Raw genomic sequence first — 14,773 nt, 5'->3', positions numbered from 1 at the left:
GGGGCGGAGAAGAAGCAGAAGGGACTCTGTAATGGAAAGACCAGGTGCCAAGGTTTGGGCAGAGTGGAAGAGGCGGCGCTCGCTCAACTTCTTGATCTTAAGGTGGGGGATTGTCCTTGTGTGGGGAGGAGCTTTGCGGACTCCCATCCCTGCGGGAAGCGTTCCTCCAGCCGCTTACCAGCTGTCAAGCGGAAGACCACCCCCCCCTCTACGTCGGGCAACGTAGGGGACTCCGGGCACCACTCTGCCCCTCCGGGGAGCTGACCCAGACGGCGACCCCGCCTTCCGGCCCGGCGCCGGGCGCTAAGACCCAGCGGGCGCGCCGGCCCGGCCCCGGCTCCCGCCCCCCGGCTCCCCGCTACCCCTCAACCCCCTCAGCCGCTCCCGGGGCCCTGACGTCTGCTCCGCCCGGGGGACAGCCGGCCGGCGCGGCCATGGGGCGGGCGGCGTGCGGGCTACTGTGGCTGCTGCTGGGCAGCGCCGCGGCGCAGTACGAGAAGTACAGCTTCCGAGGCTTCCCGCCCGAGGACCTGATGCCCCTGGCCGCGGCCTACGGGCACGCGCTCGAGCAGTACGAGGGCGAGAGCTGGCGGGAGAGCGCGCGCTACCTCGAGGCGGCGCTGCGGCTGCACCGGCTGCTGCGGGACAGCGAGGCCTTCTGCCACGCCAACTGCAGCGGCCCCGCGCCGCCCGTCGGCTCGCCCTCGGGGCCCGCGCTCGGCCCCGACGAAGGCCCCGGCGACGAGTGGGCCCGCGAGCTGCAGCTCTTCGGCCACGTCCTGGAACGCGCCGCCTGCCTGCGGCGCTGCAAGAGGACGCTGCCCGCCTTCCAGGTGCCCTACCCGCCGCGCCAGCTGCTGCGCGACTTCCAGAGCCGCCTGCCCTACCAGTACCTGCACTACGCGCTGTTCAAGGTGGGCCTCGCCCCCCCTTCCCGTCCTGCCCCACCGCCGCCGCCTCGCCTGCTCCCCTCCACCACGCCTACCCCCCACCCCCGCCCGCAGCTGGGGTGCCCCCTCCACCCCGGCGCCCCTGCCCTGTGGGGTCGTGTCGTTCGGAGCTGGGGTCGGTTTCTGGCAGGTCGGAAGCAGAGTCGGCCGCACGACCCGGGACAGTCAAGCCCACTCATGCGCTCTGGGCTGCGGGCTCAGGCCCTCCCGACCCACTCTGTCCCCGCCCCGCAGGCTAACCGGCTGGAGAAGGCGGCCGCCGCGGCCTACACGTTCCTGCAGAAGAACCCGAAGCACGACCTCACCGCCAAGTATCTCAGCTACTACCGGGGGCTGCTAGACGCCGCCGAGGAGCCCCTCACAGACTTGGAGGCGCAGCCCTACGAGGTGGGGTGGAGGGCTTGAGCTGGCCCCCAACGCTTGTTAGAGGAAGGGAGATATTGGGGGGGGGGGTGTCTCCCTGACCCTGGCCTGCCCTCCTCCAGGCCGTGTTCCTCAGGGCTGTGAAGATCTACAACAGCGGGGACTTCCGAAGCAGCGCGGAGGACATGGAGCGCGCCCTGGCAGAGTACCTGGCCGTCTTTGCCCGGTGTCTGGCCGGCTGCGAGGGGGCCCACGAGCAGGTGGACTTCAAGGACTTCTACCCAGCCATAGCAGGTACTCCCCAGCCCCTGCAGACCCCTGTGGATGTCCAGCTCACCCACAGGGCCCTGCTTCCCAGAACTAAAGCCCCTTGACACAAGTATTCACTCCATACCCTTTAATGAAGCACCTGGGAAGTTGTTCTTCATAGGCAGATAGGAGTAAGGGGTTAACCTTCCCCTGGAGACTTCAGTTGGCTGAGAGGGACAGGCTACAGTCCTGACTGTCCTAAGTGTGGGGCATGGGTGCGGAGAGGTGATGACATCCCCAAAGGATCTGGGGACATGGGGATCACAGGACTTCCAGGCAGAGGTCAAAGGTGTGAAGGTGGTGGGTGCAGAAGGCATTTTGTGGCGCCAGAAATCACTCATAGTCTGGGGGTCCCTAACTGCGAGGTCCCTCAGCAGGGGCAGAAAGGACTATCCTGAGCTGCTCTCTCTAGGCTTCAGTGCCACCTCCAAACCTCATCTGCCTCAGAATGCCCTGGCTTGGGGAGCCTCGGTGGCTCAGTGGGTTAAAGCCTCTGCCTTCGGCTCAGGTCATGATCCCAGGGTGCTGGGATTGAGCCCCTTATCGGGCTCTCTGCTCCCAGGGGAGCCTGCTTCCTCCTCTCTCTGCCTGCCTCTCTGCCTACTTGTGATCTCTCTCTCTCTGTCAAATAAATAAATAAAATCTTTAAAAAAAAAGAAAAGAATGCCCTGGCTCCCTCTGGTTTGTGGGTGAGGGTTGGGGGGGTGTTGGTAAGTCGCCCTTAGCACTGCCCTTCGTATGCTGAATGAAGTCTACTCAGGCAAAGTCTATGATTGCAGGGGCTGGCCCAGCACTGGTTCCTCACCTCAGTCTCCCACTCCCTAGATCTCTTTGCAGAGTCCCTGCAGTGCAAGGTGGACTGTGAGGCCAACTTGACCCCCAATGTGGGCGGCTTTTTCGTGGAGAAGTTCGTGGCCACCATGTATCACTACCTGCAGTTTGCCTACTACAAGTGTGAGCCTCCTGGTGGGCTTGAGATGGGGGACAGGGGGAAGAGAGAGCACTGCACTGGGAGTGTCAGTCATGGGGAGCAGTCCCTCTGATGTGAGGACCCTGGGTGATGGGAGGGGAGGCTGGGGGTGGTGGGCAGGCAAGAGGGTGGGGAGGAACAGAGCAGCCCTCGGACAATTCAGGGACCTCTTGCGTAAATGACCAGGAGGCCAACAATTACATAGCACTTGACAATTTATAAAGCCCTGCCATGTCTGTTTATCTCACTTGATGAGCGGGGCTCCGTAGCTCAGGGGTTAGAGCACTGGTCTCGTATCTCACCTGATGCTTTGACCAACCCCCACCACCACCTCCCGGCAGCTGACATGACTGGACCCATTTTTCGGATAAGAAACTGAGGCTCATACAGTGCAAGGGGCCATTAATCACATGGCTGATAATAAGTAGCATGGGGACTTACGGCTATCCTTGTCTGGGGGACATTCTGGGCATCAGCTGGGGCTGGGACAGTTGATGTCCGGTGTTCCTACAATGTTAAAATGCCAGGATTTGGATGGAGGCTGGAGTCGGGCTGGAGGAGATGAGGACCAAGGGGCCAGGAGACCCTTCATGGGTTTGGTCGGCAGATAGGTTGAGGGCCAGGCTGCCGGGCTCTCATTCCCCAGTGCAATTATTCTCCAGCTGTGTGAGTTTGGGATATCTAGCTAACCTCTCTGTGCCTTGGGTTTCCTGTCTCTAAAATGGGGATGATACTAACGGTGAGGCTTCAGTGAGGACTGAGCTGGGAGATGGGGATGGGCTAGGAAGACATTGTCCCTGAAGGTGGAGAGGTGCAGGGCAACTCCTCCCTCCTGTCCTGCCCACAGTGAACGACGTGCGCCAGGCCGCCCGCAGCGCCGCCAGCTACATGCTCTTCGACCCTGAGGACAGCGTCATGCAGCAGAATCTGGTGTATTACCGCTTCCACCGGGCTCGCTGGGGCCTGCAGGAGGAGGACTTCCAGCCCCGGGAGGTGGGCACGGCCTTTGGAGGCACTCTCAGTTCAATTAAAAAACTCCTGGCTTCTTTGGAAAGCAGGATGGGAAAGAAAAAAAAAAAAGACTACAGATTGTGGTTGGAGTCCTGGGCCAGCCCCACCCGCTAAATGGGCCTAGGAACCTTCCTGGTCCTTTCGAGTATGTGGCCTCACCTGCATGTTGGGAGAGGTCCCACCTACCGTGACAGCACAGACCCCCGGCTGTGGGAGGCCCCAAAATACCTGTCCATCTTGCTCCTTACCCCTCGCCTGCTCTCCGCCCTACCTTGGTCCCTCTCTCTGCTGCCAGCAGACCCCCAGGGACTCCCTAACTTGGACCAATGAAGGAACCCTTGGGAATTTAGGGCAAGACTGACAGTCATGAGGCATATGATGCCACCCTTGATTTCCTTAGGCGTGGCAAACATTGCTAATGGATTAGGGAACTCTTTCTAATAGAACCCTCAGAATTCTCCTTTAACCCGACATTCCAAGCACCTGTGGCTTTCTCCATCAGCACAAGAGCTGATACCTGTCCCCTGCTCCTTGAGCCGAAAAAGGGTGGGAACCCCCAGATCCTAAAAACTAGGCTCCTCCCCCATGTGGCGTCAGGGTCTGGCTTACCCCATCTTCCTCCCCTCCTCTCAGGAGGCCGTGCTCTACCACAACCAGACCGCTGAGCTTCGGGAGCTGCTGGAGTTTGCACATACGTACCTGCAGTCAGATGATGAGGTAAGCAGCCCCCTGCTCTCTAGGCTGGGCCATGATGGAGACCCTTGAGCTTTTTCTGAGGGGCCGTTGTGCCAAAGCCCAGCCCCACCTCCTGGCAGTCAGCTGCTGTGAGGCAGGGGAGAGATTCACCTGTCCCTCCTCTCCCCAGTCAGTGTTCTCATGCTCCCCTTCTTTATGTGTCTTGCCCACCAACTCCCCTGCCCAGCTCAAGTGGCAGCTCCTCCAGGAAGCCCTCCCTGTGTGCCCTGGCTCTGTCTTCTGGGCTTTCAGTGCCAGCTCTGACCCTCTGTGCCTCCCCGGGCCTGGAGTGATTTGCAGTGCTGGTCCATCTCATTCCCAGCCCCCTTCTCCAGCCAATCTCCCAGAGGATTGGGCTCGGGGATGGGGGACCACATTATTCCCAGCTTTCCCACAGCACCTGCCATAGAGCTGGCATTGAGAAACAGTTTGAATGAACCGGTGAATGAACCAACGCAGGATGCCAGGAAGGAAGGACTACAGGGTGGTACCTTGATTCTGAACGAGGGTTCGAGAGTCTGAATTTTGGTGCGGTGTTGTGCTTGGGGCCGATCTATTCGTTACCCGCTTTGCTCACTCACCCATCTGCCTACTCATCATATACCAGGGCAGGGGGGACCCAGTTTGCACCCTGGCCTTGGCAACAGCTAGACAAGGCCCCGCCATTCACTGGGTGGACAGCCTCCAGGCAAGTCTCAAAGAGCTCTTGAACTTCCATTCCGGCATCTTGCGGGGGGGGGAGGGGGAGATGATACCCACGTCACACCGTTCTGGTGACAATGAAACAAGGTCAAGTGTAGAAAGCACTTAGTACAGGTGCTCAGTGAATGGTGCCATTTTGATGACTCTTTATTCGTGGCCTGCTCTTTGCCGGACACTGTGGGGCTGTAGCAAGGGGTTGAAAGGCACAGCACTTTCCCTGAGCGTCTCGCAGTCTAGCTGGGGAGGCACCAGCAGTGCTCAGGAGAGGTTGGCGTTGGCCACCAGGGGAGAGCTCCAGATCCAATGGGCTTATGGGCCAGGGATGCATCCCGGAGCTGACGCGTGGCATCAGCGAGGTCAGCGGGAGCTATCCAGACATTATCCAGCCACGGGTGGTGGGGGGCAGTAATCGTGTTCCTGGCCAGGAAATCGCATGAGCACACGGTACCCGTGGACTAGCAGATTCACTGTGGAATTCCTGGTTCAGCGGAGGGCCATGGAAAGGGACCACTGAGCTGACATCAAATCTCTGCTGGGGGAGCATCGGCTCCGGGAGCAGCCGTCTGGGAGTGGGACCTTGTGGGAGAAACCCTCAGATAGGTCCCTGGTGGAATCTCGAGACTGGGGAAGATGGGGGCTTTGGAGACCGAGATGGGGTGGTGGCGGGTGTGGGGAGGAGTGGGGCTCATCCAGGAGAGGAACCTGTCTGGGTTTGCACCTGTCGTGACCTTTTTTCTCTCCCCACCCTCCGGCTGCTCTAGATGGAGCTGGAAGAGACAGTGCCACCCGTGGAGCCCAAGGACCTGCCTTCAGATGCCGAGTTCGAGGGGGAGGGGGACTACGAGGAGAGCATCTATGCTGACTGGTGGCAGGAGCCTGATGCCAAGGGGGACGAGGCAGAGGCCGGTCAGTGACTCAAGTCCCGGGGGAGGGTGGGGCTGTAACCTGGGCTGGAGGTAGGCCCCAGAAGGATCCGCGTACTGTGCGGCAGAGGCAGTTGGGGTGCTGGGACCCCTCCTCTGGGGACTTCTAGCCTGTTAGCCAACCCTGTCCCACCTTGTATGTGAGGGGGGTGGCATCCTCTCTGGAGTGGGGACCCAGCTGAGACCTGCCCCAGGGAGCCCCCCTCCTGCCTGTCTCCAGCCCTGCAGGACAGCACCCAGATGCTTGTTGGGAGCAAGTGGGGGGCTAACCTGGTATTCCCTCCTTTCCTTTCCAGAGCTGGAGCCTGAACTAGCATGAGAAGAGGACCAGCCTTGCACCCCTCGAGAGCTGGGGACACTTGGGCCCAATGGTACCGCCCACACCAGCCTGGGCAGCAGCAAGAACTATTTATTAAAAATGTAAAATGGACATAGCTGACCAGGCCTCATCCCACCCCAGCTGTGAGCGCTGCTCCCCAGGTCCGTCCTGTGCCTTCTCAGGGTCTCTGGGCCACAGGACGGTGGTGCTCCAGCTGCTGACGGCCTCTCCTCCTCGCTGGTGCTCTCCTCACTTGGACAGTTTCCTGGAGGAGAAGATTCCTGCTCCTCCAAATTGGATCTCAGCCTGGATTTCAGAGACCGCAGGGGGGCAGCTGGTGTCACAAAGAGCACTGGGCCAGGAGTCCAGTCGTTCCTGGCCCGCTGGCAGCACGTGCTCAATAAATGTTTCTTGTTGAATGAACCGCAGTACCTGGAGTCCGGTCTCCCCTGGGCTGAGGGTGCGCGTCCTTCCCTCCCTCCCTCTGCATCCATCTCCCCTCCTGTGTAAATATGGGGTGGGCAAGGGGGAAAGAGTTTGGCCTCAAACCCTGAGCAGGGTTGGGTTTTTTTTTTTTTTTTAAGATTTTTATTTATTTATTTGACAGAGAGAAATCACAAGTAGATGGAGAGGCAAGCAGAGAGAGAGAGAGGGAAGCAGGCTCCCTGCCGAGCAGAGAGCCCGATGCGGGACTCGATCCCAGGACGCTGAGATCATGACCTGAGCCGAAGGCAGCGGTTTAACCCACTGAACCACCCAGGCACCCAGGCACCCCATGGTTTTGGTTTTTTTTTTTTTGGTTTTTTTTTTTTTGTTTTTAGAGCAGAGTGCAATTGCAGATGCGCCCACCAGGGGGCGTGAGCACGCAGTTCCTTCCTCAGTCCCTGGAAGGCGTGATTTCAGATTTCTAAGATGGGATGTCCTATATTTTCCTGGTTCAGCACTGCTTCCCTCGGGGAGTGTGATGAGCATGGGGAGGGGGCTGAGGACATTTCCATGTTCTTACTTTCTAGGCATTTCCTGACCCAAGTGCTCGAGGGTATGAGCAAGCATGTCCAGTCTCCCATTCTTGAGCAGAGTCTGGGGCTCCATCTCCGGCGCCAGAGGGGCCCTAGGGATACATTTTGATGACCTGAGATCTCGTGGTGGCGGTGGAACTGCCAGATCCTCTTGCCCAATCTCCCATCAGCTCTAGGGGGCCGAGAGTCTGGAGGTGCGGAGACGAGGGTGTCTCCAGGTGGCTGTGCTGCACCCATGTCCTCTCCCACTGTCCAGCGTGGGGGAGGGTGCAAAAGGGGCCTCTCTGGAAAGGGACCCTGGGCTGGGGCCCGGCAGATAACAGTTCTGCGCGACTCCCCATGGTTCAGGCCTCCCAGGGAGCAGGGTGGTGTAGGAAGCTTCTCTTCCTACCAGAGGGTGGAGCTGATGATGCTGGGAAGCCCACACCCCTGTTTCTCTCCACAGGTGTGCCAGGTGACCTGGCCTGGGCCCTCCCCAGCTCTGTGACCAGGAGGACTCTCTGCCTCACCCCAGACCCCGCCCCTGGGTCTCTGGTGGGGACCAGGACAAGAAGGCCAGAGTCAGTCTGGAGCAGGGCTGGGTCAAGGCTGAAGGCACCGGTGACCTCACTCCCTCTCTCCCGTAGGTGGGGTCTGCAGGGGGACCCTCTGGTCAGAGCTCCCGGGTGCGGGGGCCTGGGCAGGCCTGCCCTTCCGCACCCCCTTGGAGCTGCGGTGTCGTCAGCCTCCACGGATGCCCCGCCCCCTGTTTCTGGGAGGGGCTGGCACTTCAGAGGGTGGGGCGCTGGGACGTGCTGGAGCGTGCCTGCTGTGAGTAGGAGCTTTGGAATCTGGACAGCTGGGTGTGAGTCTGAGAGGGTGTGAGTGCAGGAGCAAGAAAGTCTGTGTGCTCGCGTGTTGCGTGGATGTGTGGGTCTGGGTGTGAGCCTGGGCCTCCGTGCACGCGTCTGAGGATATCTGTGGCAGTTTCACAGGGACCAAGCGTGATTCTGCACGCGGGGCCAGGAGAGTGGGTGCCTTCATAAATGTATTTCTGAAGGGGTTCACTCACTCAGTAAGTATTAATCGAGCGCCTACTATGTGCTGAGCACGGTGTAGGTGCTGGGCATACAACAGTGGGCAAAGCAGGCCAAGCACCCTGCCTTCATGGAGCTCGCCTTCCAGCAGAGACCTGAGATAAACAATGGATGTTTTTGTTTTTGTTTTTTTAAACATTTTATTTATTTAGGGGCGCCTGGGTGGCTCAGTGGGTTAAAGCCTCTGCCTTTGGCTCAGGTCATGATCTCAGGGTCCTGGGATCAAGCCCCACATTAGGCTCTCTGCTCAGTAGGGAGCCTGCTTCCCACCCCCTTCTCTCTTGCCTGCCTCTCTGCCTACTTGTGATCTCTGTCAAATAAATAAATAAAATCTTTAAAAAAAAAGATTTTATTTATTTATTAGAGCAGAGAGAGAGAGCACAGGAGCGGTGGGGAGGGGCAGAGGGAGAGGGAGACGCAGGCTCCCTGCAGAACAGGGAGCCATATTCACGACTTGATACCCTGGACCTGAGCTGAAGGCAGACACTTAACTGATTGAGCACCCAGGTGCCCCAACAATAAATGCTATAATCAATAAATTATATGGTTAGTCTGATAAATCAGAAAAATAGAGCTGGAGAGGAGGAACTGGGAGAGCTGAGGGGATGCCATTTAAGAAGTGTGTTGTGTGTGTCGAGTGTGCATCCGAGAGTGGCATGTCTGAGTGTGTGGTGGGGAGGCAGAGTGTGTGTGTACGGGGAGTGCTCTGTGGCCCAGGCCCTGCAGCCCCGTGTCCCTTACTCAGCTCTCCTCTTCTAGGCAACCGTCAGCCCCTCCCGCCTCTTCCTGATGCCAGCGTCTCCCCAGTGCCGGGCCAGGTCCCCAAACCGGTGAGACCGAGTCCCAGCGTGGGCCCTCTAGCCCATTCTCCCAACCCCACCCATTGCAGACACCCTCGCCTCCTCCACATCTGTCTCACCTGGTCCCTCCTTACCCCGCCCCCCAACACCCCACCCAGCACCTCATCAGTCATAGCATCTGTAGTATAATGGGTAGAAGGTGAGGGAAGGCCTAAAAGGGACTGGGCATGGTGACCTCACACAATAGGGCCAGGCTCAGAGGCCACAGAGGTGGCTGGACCCAGAAAGACCCCGTCCTGAAGCAAATGTCACTACTACAGTGTCCTGAGTACCCACCATGTGCTGGGCACTTGGTCTTTTTTTTTTTTTTAAATTTTTTAAAATATTTTGTTTATTTATTTGTCAGAGAGAGAGTGAGCGTGAGCAAGCACAGGCAGACAGAGTGGCAGGCAGAGTCAGAGGAAGAAGCAGGCTCCCTGTGGAGCAAGGAGCCCGATGTGGGACTCAATCCCATGACGCTGGGATCATGACCTGAGCTGAAGGCAGCTGCTCAACCAACTGAGCCACCCAGGTGTCCCTGGGTACTTGGTCTTAAAGGTACTTGTGACATAGGCCTCAGTTCCCTTCTGCTACAGGTGAGGCCGAGGAATGGGAAGCAATGTGTCCCAGGTTCCCCAGATTGAGTGATAGCTGAGCTGGGTTTGAGGCTCTTCTCCCCCCGGATCGATGCTGCTCAGAGAAAAGAGAGGGAGGTGTTGGCTTTGGAGCCGGCTGTGTGGAAAAATAGAGCAGGGGAGGAGCTTACTGAGCTTACTGAGTGAGACAAGGAGTTCTTTTTTTTCTTTTTTAAAATATTTTATTTATTTATTTGACAGAGACCACAAGTAGGCAGAGAGGCAGACAGAGAGAGAGGAGGAAGCAGGCTCCCCGCTGAGCAGAGAGCCCGATGTGGGGCTCGATCCCAGGACCCTGGGATCATGACCCTAGCCGAAGGCAAAGGCTTTAACCCACTGAGCCAGCCAGGCACCCCGAGACAAGGAGTTCTTGAAGAGAGGGAGTAAGGGGGTAGGCAGGGGCAAGGAAGAGCAGGCAGTCAAGTTCTGCCTCAGCCCCAATACCAGATTCTGCCCTCCCCCACCTCCCGCCACCTCCAGCCCATGTTAGGGAGCCTGGGGACAGACTTGCCGGGGTCACTTAGACCAGCACCTTCTTGAATCCTGAGAAGTGAGGGCCAGTGGAGGGGGAAAGTCCTACAGCCTCTTCCAAAATTCCAGAAAATTCTAAGGGAAGAAATCTCCCCTTAGGTTTGAGCAATAGTTCTTAAAGTCCCACCCTGGTTTTCCCCTTTCTCCAGGAGAGTAGGGTCTCCCCTGGGGACAGAGAAGGACCCTTTCCCTGTGTTGGCACCAGCGACAGCAGCATAATCTGACTGCAGGTTCCCACTCTTGGGTCTTTATCCAGTTCTCCCACTCCTCTCCAAGGACAGCCCTGGCAGATGGCCCTACCTTCATGGATGGGGAAACTGAGGCTCAGAGAGGCTAGTCCCATGATGACTCAGGGATTAGGTGGGACTATGTCGGGGCCTAGGGCTGCCCACCAGAGCCAGCCCCAGGCCAACCTGTGGACGCATCACCTGTAATCACCACCAGCCTGGGTCCCACTAGGCGCCAAGGCATCTGGATAGCATCTCTTCTGTCCCCCAGTCAGCCCTTGGGGTGGGAGTGCCTCTCACACCCATGACTCAGGTGGGGAAAATGAGGTAAGGGGGAGAACATGCCTGCTTTCTTACCATCCCCCCCAACACACATATATTTAATCCTCTGAATCTGGGGAAGAACTCACTAAGGGAAGTCACTCCCAATGAAGAGTCAAGGAGAACTTGACATTTTCCATTTGGGATCACCTTTTTCATCCTTCCTTTTAGGAGAAGAGTGGGATTTTATGTTCTTGGAGCACAGTGAAGAGCTGCCACGGGAGATGCCTTCCTTTTCCCTTGACCCCTTGGCTAAATCCTGGTGGTCTTCCTGGAGGAAGCAAGGAAGGAGAGAAGTCCCTCCAGTTTGAGTGGCGAGTCTGGCCTCTCTCTGGTGGGTGTGGGGAGCAGGGGCCTTTTAGAGACCTCACAGGCATGAAGGATATACCATTAAAAGCTTTTGGGGGGCGCCTGGCTGGCTCAGCCTGCGAAGCAGGTGACTCTTGATCTTGGGGTTGTAAATTCCAGCTTCACATTGCCTGTAGAGATTACTTAAAAGTAAAATCTTAAAACAAACAACAAAAAAGCTTTCGGTATCTCCAAATGAGGTTATGCTCACAGTTACAGAGACACAGGGTTAGGAATGAAGTCAGAAAATGCTTGTCGCCGTGACTTTAACCTTTAGCACAATTATTTTGACGAACTTGGTTACTGGTGGTGGTTATGGGGTTTTGCCTTTTTTTTTTTTTTTTGGTAATACATTGGTATCCTCAAAAATGGAAATGTCCCAGGCCTTGGAGCGCCCCCCTCCCTACACACGCGCACACGCACACGCACACATGCAAACTTCCAGAGGACCTGGCCTCTGTCCAGCACCCTCAGCGCCCGCCCAATCCAGGCTTCGCCTGCCCCCACGCTGCCCGCCCCTCCCCCTCACCACTTCCAGGTTCCCCGCCGGCGCCATAAATTATCCATGAGCTGTAAGTTGGCTGCTCCTTCAACTGAAGGCTGAGGTGCCGATGAAATATTCAGGGATCTCAACTCTCAAATTCCCCGGTGGCCGCAGATAGGACTGGGGAAGAAGGGATTCACGTAGCAGGGGGTGGGGTGGGGCTCCAAGCCCTAGACGCAGATCCTGCCCTGCTGGTGTCTGGGGCGCAGAGACTGGAGTCCGGGGAGGTGGGGGAAAGGTCTCTGCGAAATCCACGGACTGTGGCTTTGGACGGTGCCCTCCTAAGCCGAGATTTTCCAGCCCTGGGGAGGGTGGGACAGTCCAGCAAGGCCCCCTGGCCCCCCAACCCCCTTTCTCAAATCCCGATGTTTTTTTCCTTAAGTCACACCACAAGGTGACTTCCCACAAAATTGGTTCTCATCTCCCTGTAATATATACACGGCACCCCAACTTTGCTGAGGTAGAGAAGACGTAGATTGGTGGGACCTGTGGGCTGGGGGGCAGGAGACAAGCTTCAGGTCCCAGCTCTGCCAGGAATTTGCTCGTGTGACCTTGGAGACGTTCCTTTCCTGGTTCTAGCCTCAGTTTCCCTGTATATGCAAGGAAGGAGGCTCTGATTGTTTCTTCTTCCATTTCCCAAGGACTCTCCACAGGTGGGGGAGAAATTCTGTCATCGGTGTGTGTGTGTACGCGAGGGCGCACGCTTGCACACGCGTGTGCCAGGGGAGGGGCACCCTCTCCACGAGAATGATGCCTATCAGGGCAGGAATCTCTTCCAGCTTGCTGGCAGGCGGGTGGGGCCTCAGCTGCGTCAGCCTGTTCCAGGAGTCGCCCAGGCCAGGAGCAGTGAGAGGGGTGACTCAGGTGGCAAGGTTCTCCCTGATGCCGTCCCCCCACCCAAACTCTAGGCAGGCGGAGGGGGTTGCGCAGAAAGCCTGGGAGGCACATCTCAAGAATACAATCCCAGTGCTTGGAGCCCATCTTGTTGGGTTCCTAAAATTCTGGAATCACACCTTGTTGGTGGGGGATGAGGGTAGCGAAGGGGGTACCGAGTAGGGGGTAGTCACTCTCTGGAGAGGTCCCGACCCTCTTCCAGCCTCTCCATCCACCACCACCTCCAGCCCCTGGTATCTACCCCTGGCCTGTGCTATTTCTGGCCCTCCTATCTCTGTTTTCTTGTCTCCCTGTTTTCTTTCTGACATTCCATCCCCGCCCACAGGCCTTGCAGTGAAATGTCTTGGGAGCTACCTCTGTAATTAAGAGCCATCCCCCTCCCGGGCTGACTGGGCACACACCCTCAGGACCCAGCTGTGGGCGGTCTCTGGCGCCCCGGGCTCCGCCCCTGGACAAAGGGCAGTACAAAAAGCGGGTACACCGCTCCCACTCCCCCTGCCCAGGGGCCTTGCACCGTTTTCTGCGCTCCTGCTGCCGGCAGGGGCCCGGCAGGGGCCCGGCAGGAGGTCGGGAGAGCTTGGGAGCCAGAGTCTTCCCAGCCCCAAGGGATCCCACTGAGCCATCCTTCCTCCTGGACACCAGCAGCAGGGGCCAGAGTGCAAATAGAGGCCCACATGCGGTGTTCTGAATGAGCCACAGATCAAGCTAATAAACTGCTAAGTAAGATCTACCTTGACAAGTATACCCCACAGCAACCAGAAAGGCCAGAATGGAACTCAGAGTTCTGATTCTTTCTCAGAACATAGCAGCCTGGGGATAACTGTTCCCCGACCCCCAGCCCCTGGTCCATCTCCCCTTGCCCTCGTGCCCCTGACTCCCCACTCACCAGCACGCGTGTGTGGATCGCCCAGGGGGGATGTCCGCAGCGTCCATCCCTCCCTCATACCTGCCCCTGTCGCCCTTTGGCCCAAGCGTGCACCTAACACACAAGCTGCTGCTTTCCATTCTCAGGAGAAAAAGCCAGAACAGGAGAACCGCAGGCTCTAAAGCAGGGTCAGCTGTGGGCAGGGAATTCCAGTTTCCCATCCGGAGTGTGGTCTCAAAGGGGAGAGTATGAACACAGTGTAGACTCCTCCCCTTATTCCTGTATGGAGGGATCCTCCCCCACACCCTGTGGGAGGACCAGGACGGAGGCCCCTTCCCCAGGCTTGTAGATGGCTCTGCGCCAGGGCCCAGAGGAGGCCTTTTGCAAAATGCCTCTGGCTCTTTGCATTGCCTTTGATTCCCTCTGCTGCCCCCAGGAATAACTTCCAGTTGTCTGTTTCTTTCCTGCTGTGGAAAGGCAACGTCATCAGCCTGAAGTTTAGTCACCCATCTGTTCACCCCATCTTCCTTTATAAGATTAAAAAAATATATATTTATTTGAGAGAAAGAGAGAGTGAGGAATCGTGAGCACAAGCGTGGGGAGGGGCAGGGGGAGAAGGACAAGGAGACTCCCTGCTCAGCGGGGAGCCTGCTGTGGGGCTGGATCCCAGAACCCCAAGATCACGACCTGCTGAAGTCAGATGCTTAATTGATTGAACCACCCAGGTGCCCCCCTCACCCCATCTTCCTTTCTAGAGGTGGCCATCCCTGCAGCCACCTTGGGTCAAAGAGGAAGGAAAGGGGTTTTGTGTGTGTGTGTATGTGTGTTTGTGTGTGTGTGTATGCCACGGACGTGCCTGGCATTTGTGTGTCTGAATCTGGGCCATTCAGTGTATATCCCGGAGGTATGAGTGCAGATGGTTGTGTGTGTATGTGTGTGTGGTTTTTGCACATCTAAATCCCTGACAGAGAGGGGCCTGAGATGGAAGACAACAGCATCTCTTCCGCCTCCTTATATGGCCCAGAGGCCTGCAGGGATGAGCCGAGGAGAGCAGCCTGGCCGTTGTTCACCTTCCCACAAGGAAGCACCTCCCTGGTACCCACCAGTTCCCCCACCCCAACATCCCAACATCGGACCCTCCTCATACTCCTCTTTGCTGGTAATCTCCATCTCTAGGGCAGCTTGGGGATAA

The 14,773-nt window shown here is 57.6% G+C and overlaps 1 protein-coding gene and 1 long non-coding RNA gene across 2 annotated transcripts; both read left to right on the top strand.

The window, feature by feature from the left end:
- The first annotated feature begins 372 nt into the window (after positions 1–372).
- P3H4 (prolyl 3-hydroxylase family member 4 (inactive)) lies at positions 373–6,710 on the top strand. The gene is made up of 8 exons (XM_082708270.1): positions 373–914; positions 1,185–1,337; positions 1,436–1,607; positions 2,448–2,576; positions 3,440–3,585; positions 4,237–4,320; positions 5,802–5,946; positions 6,260–6,710. Exons 1-8 carry the CDS (start codon positions 435–437, stop codon positions 6,280–6,282), a joined length of 1,332 nt encoding a protein of 443 aa, XP_082564396.1. The 5' UTR covers positions 373–434; the 3' UTR covers positions 6,283–6,710.
- A 1,465-nt stretch (positions 6,711–8,175) lies between these two features.
- Positions 8,176–11,405, top strand: LOC309851009. Its single transcript, XR_014304587.1, has 3 exons — positions 8,176–8,355; positions 9,137–9,207; positions 11,102–11,405. It is a non-coding gene; the product is annotated as an uncharacterized lncRNA (long non-coding RNA).
- The last annotated feature ends 3,368 nt before the right edge of the window (positions 11,406–14,773 follow it).

Source organism: Mustela nivalis (assembly GCF_964662115.1).
Source record: "Mustela nivalis genome assembly, chromosome: 17".
Taxonomy (NCBI): domain Eukaryota; kingdom Metazoa; phylum Chordata; class Mammalia; order Carnivora; family Mustelidae; genus Mustela; species Mustela nivalis.
This window is presented reverse-complemented; position numbering and strand designations above follow the sequence as displayed.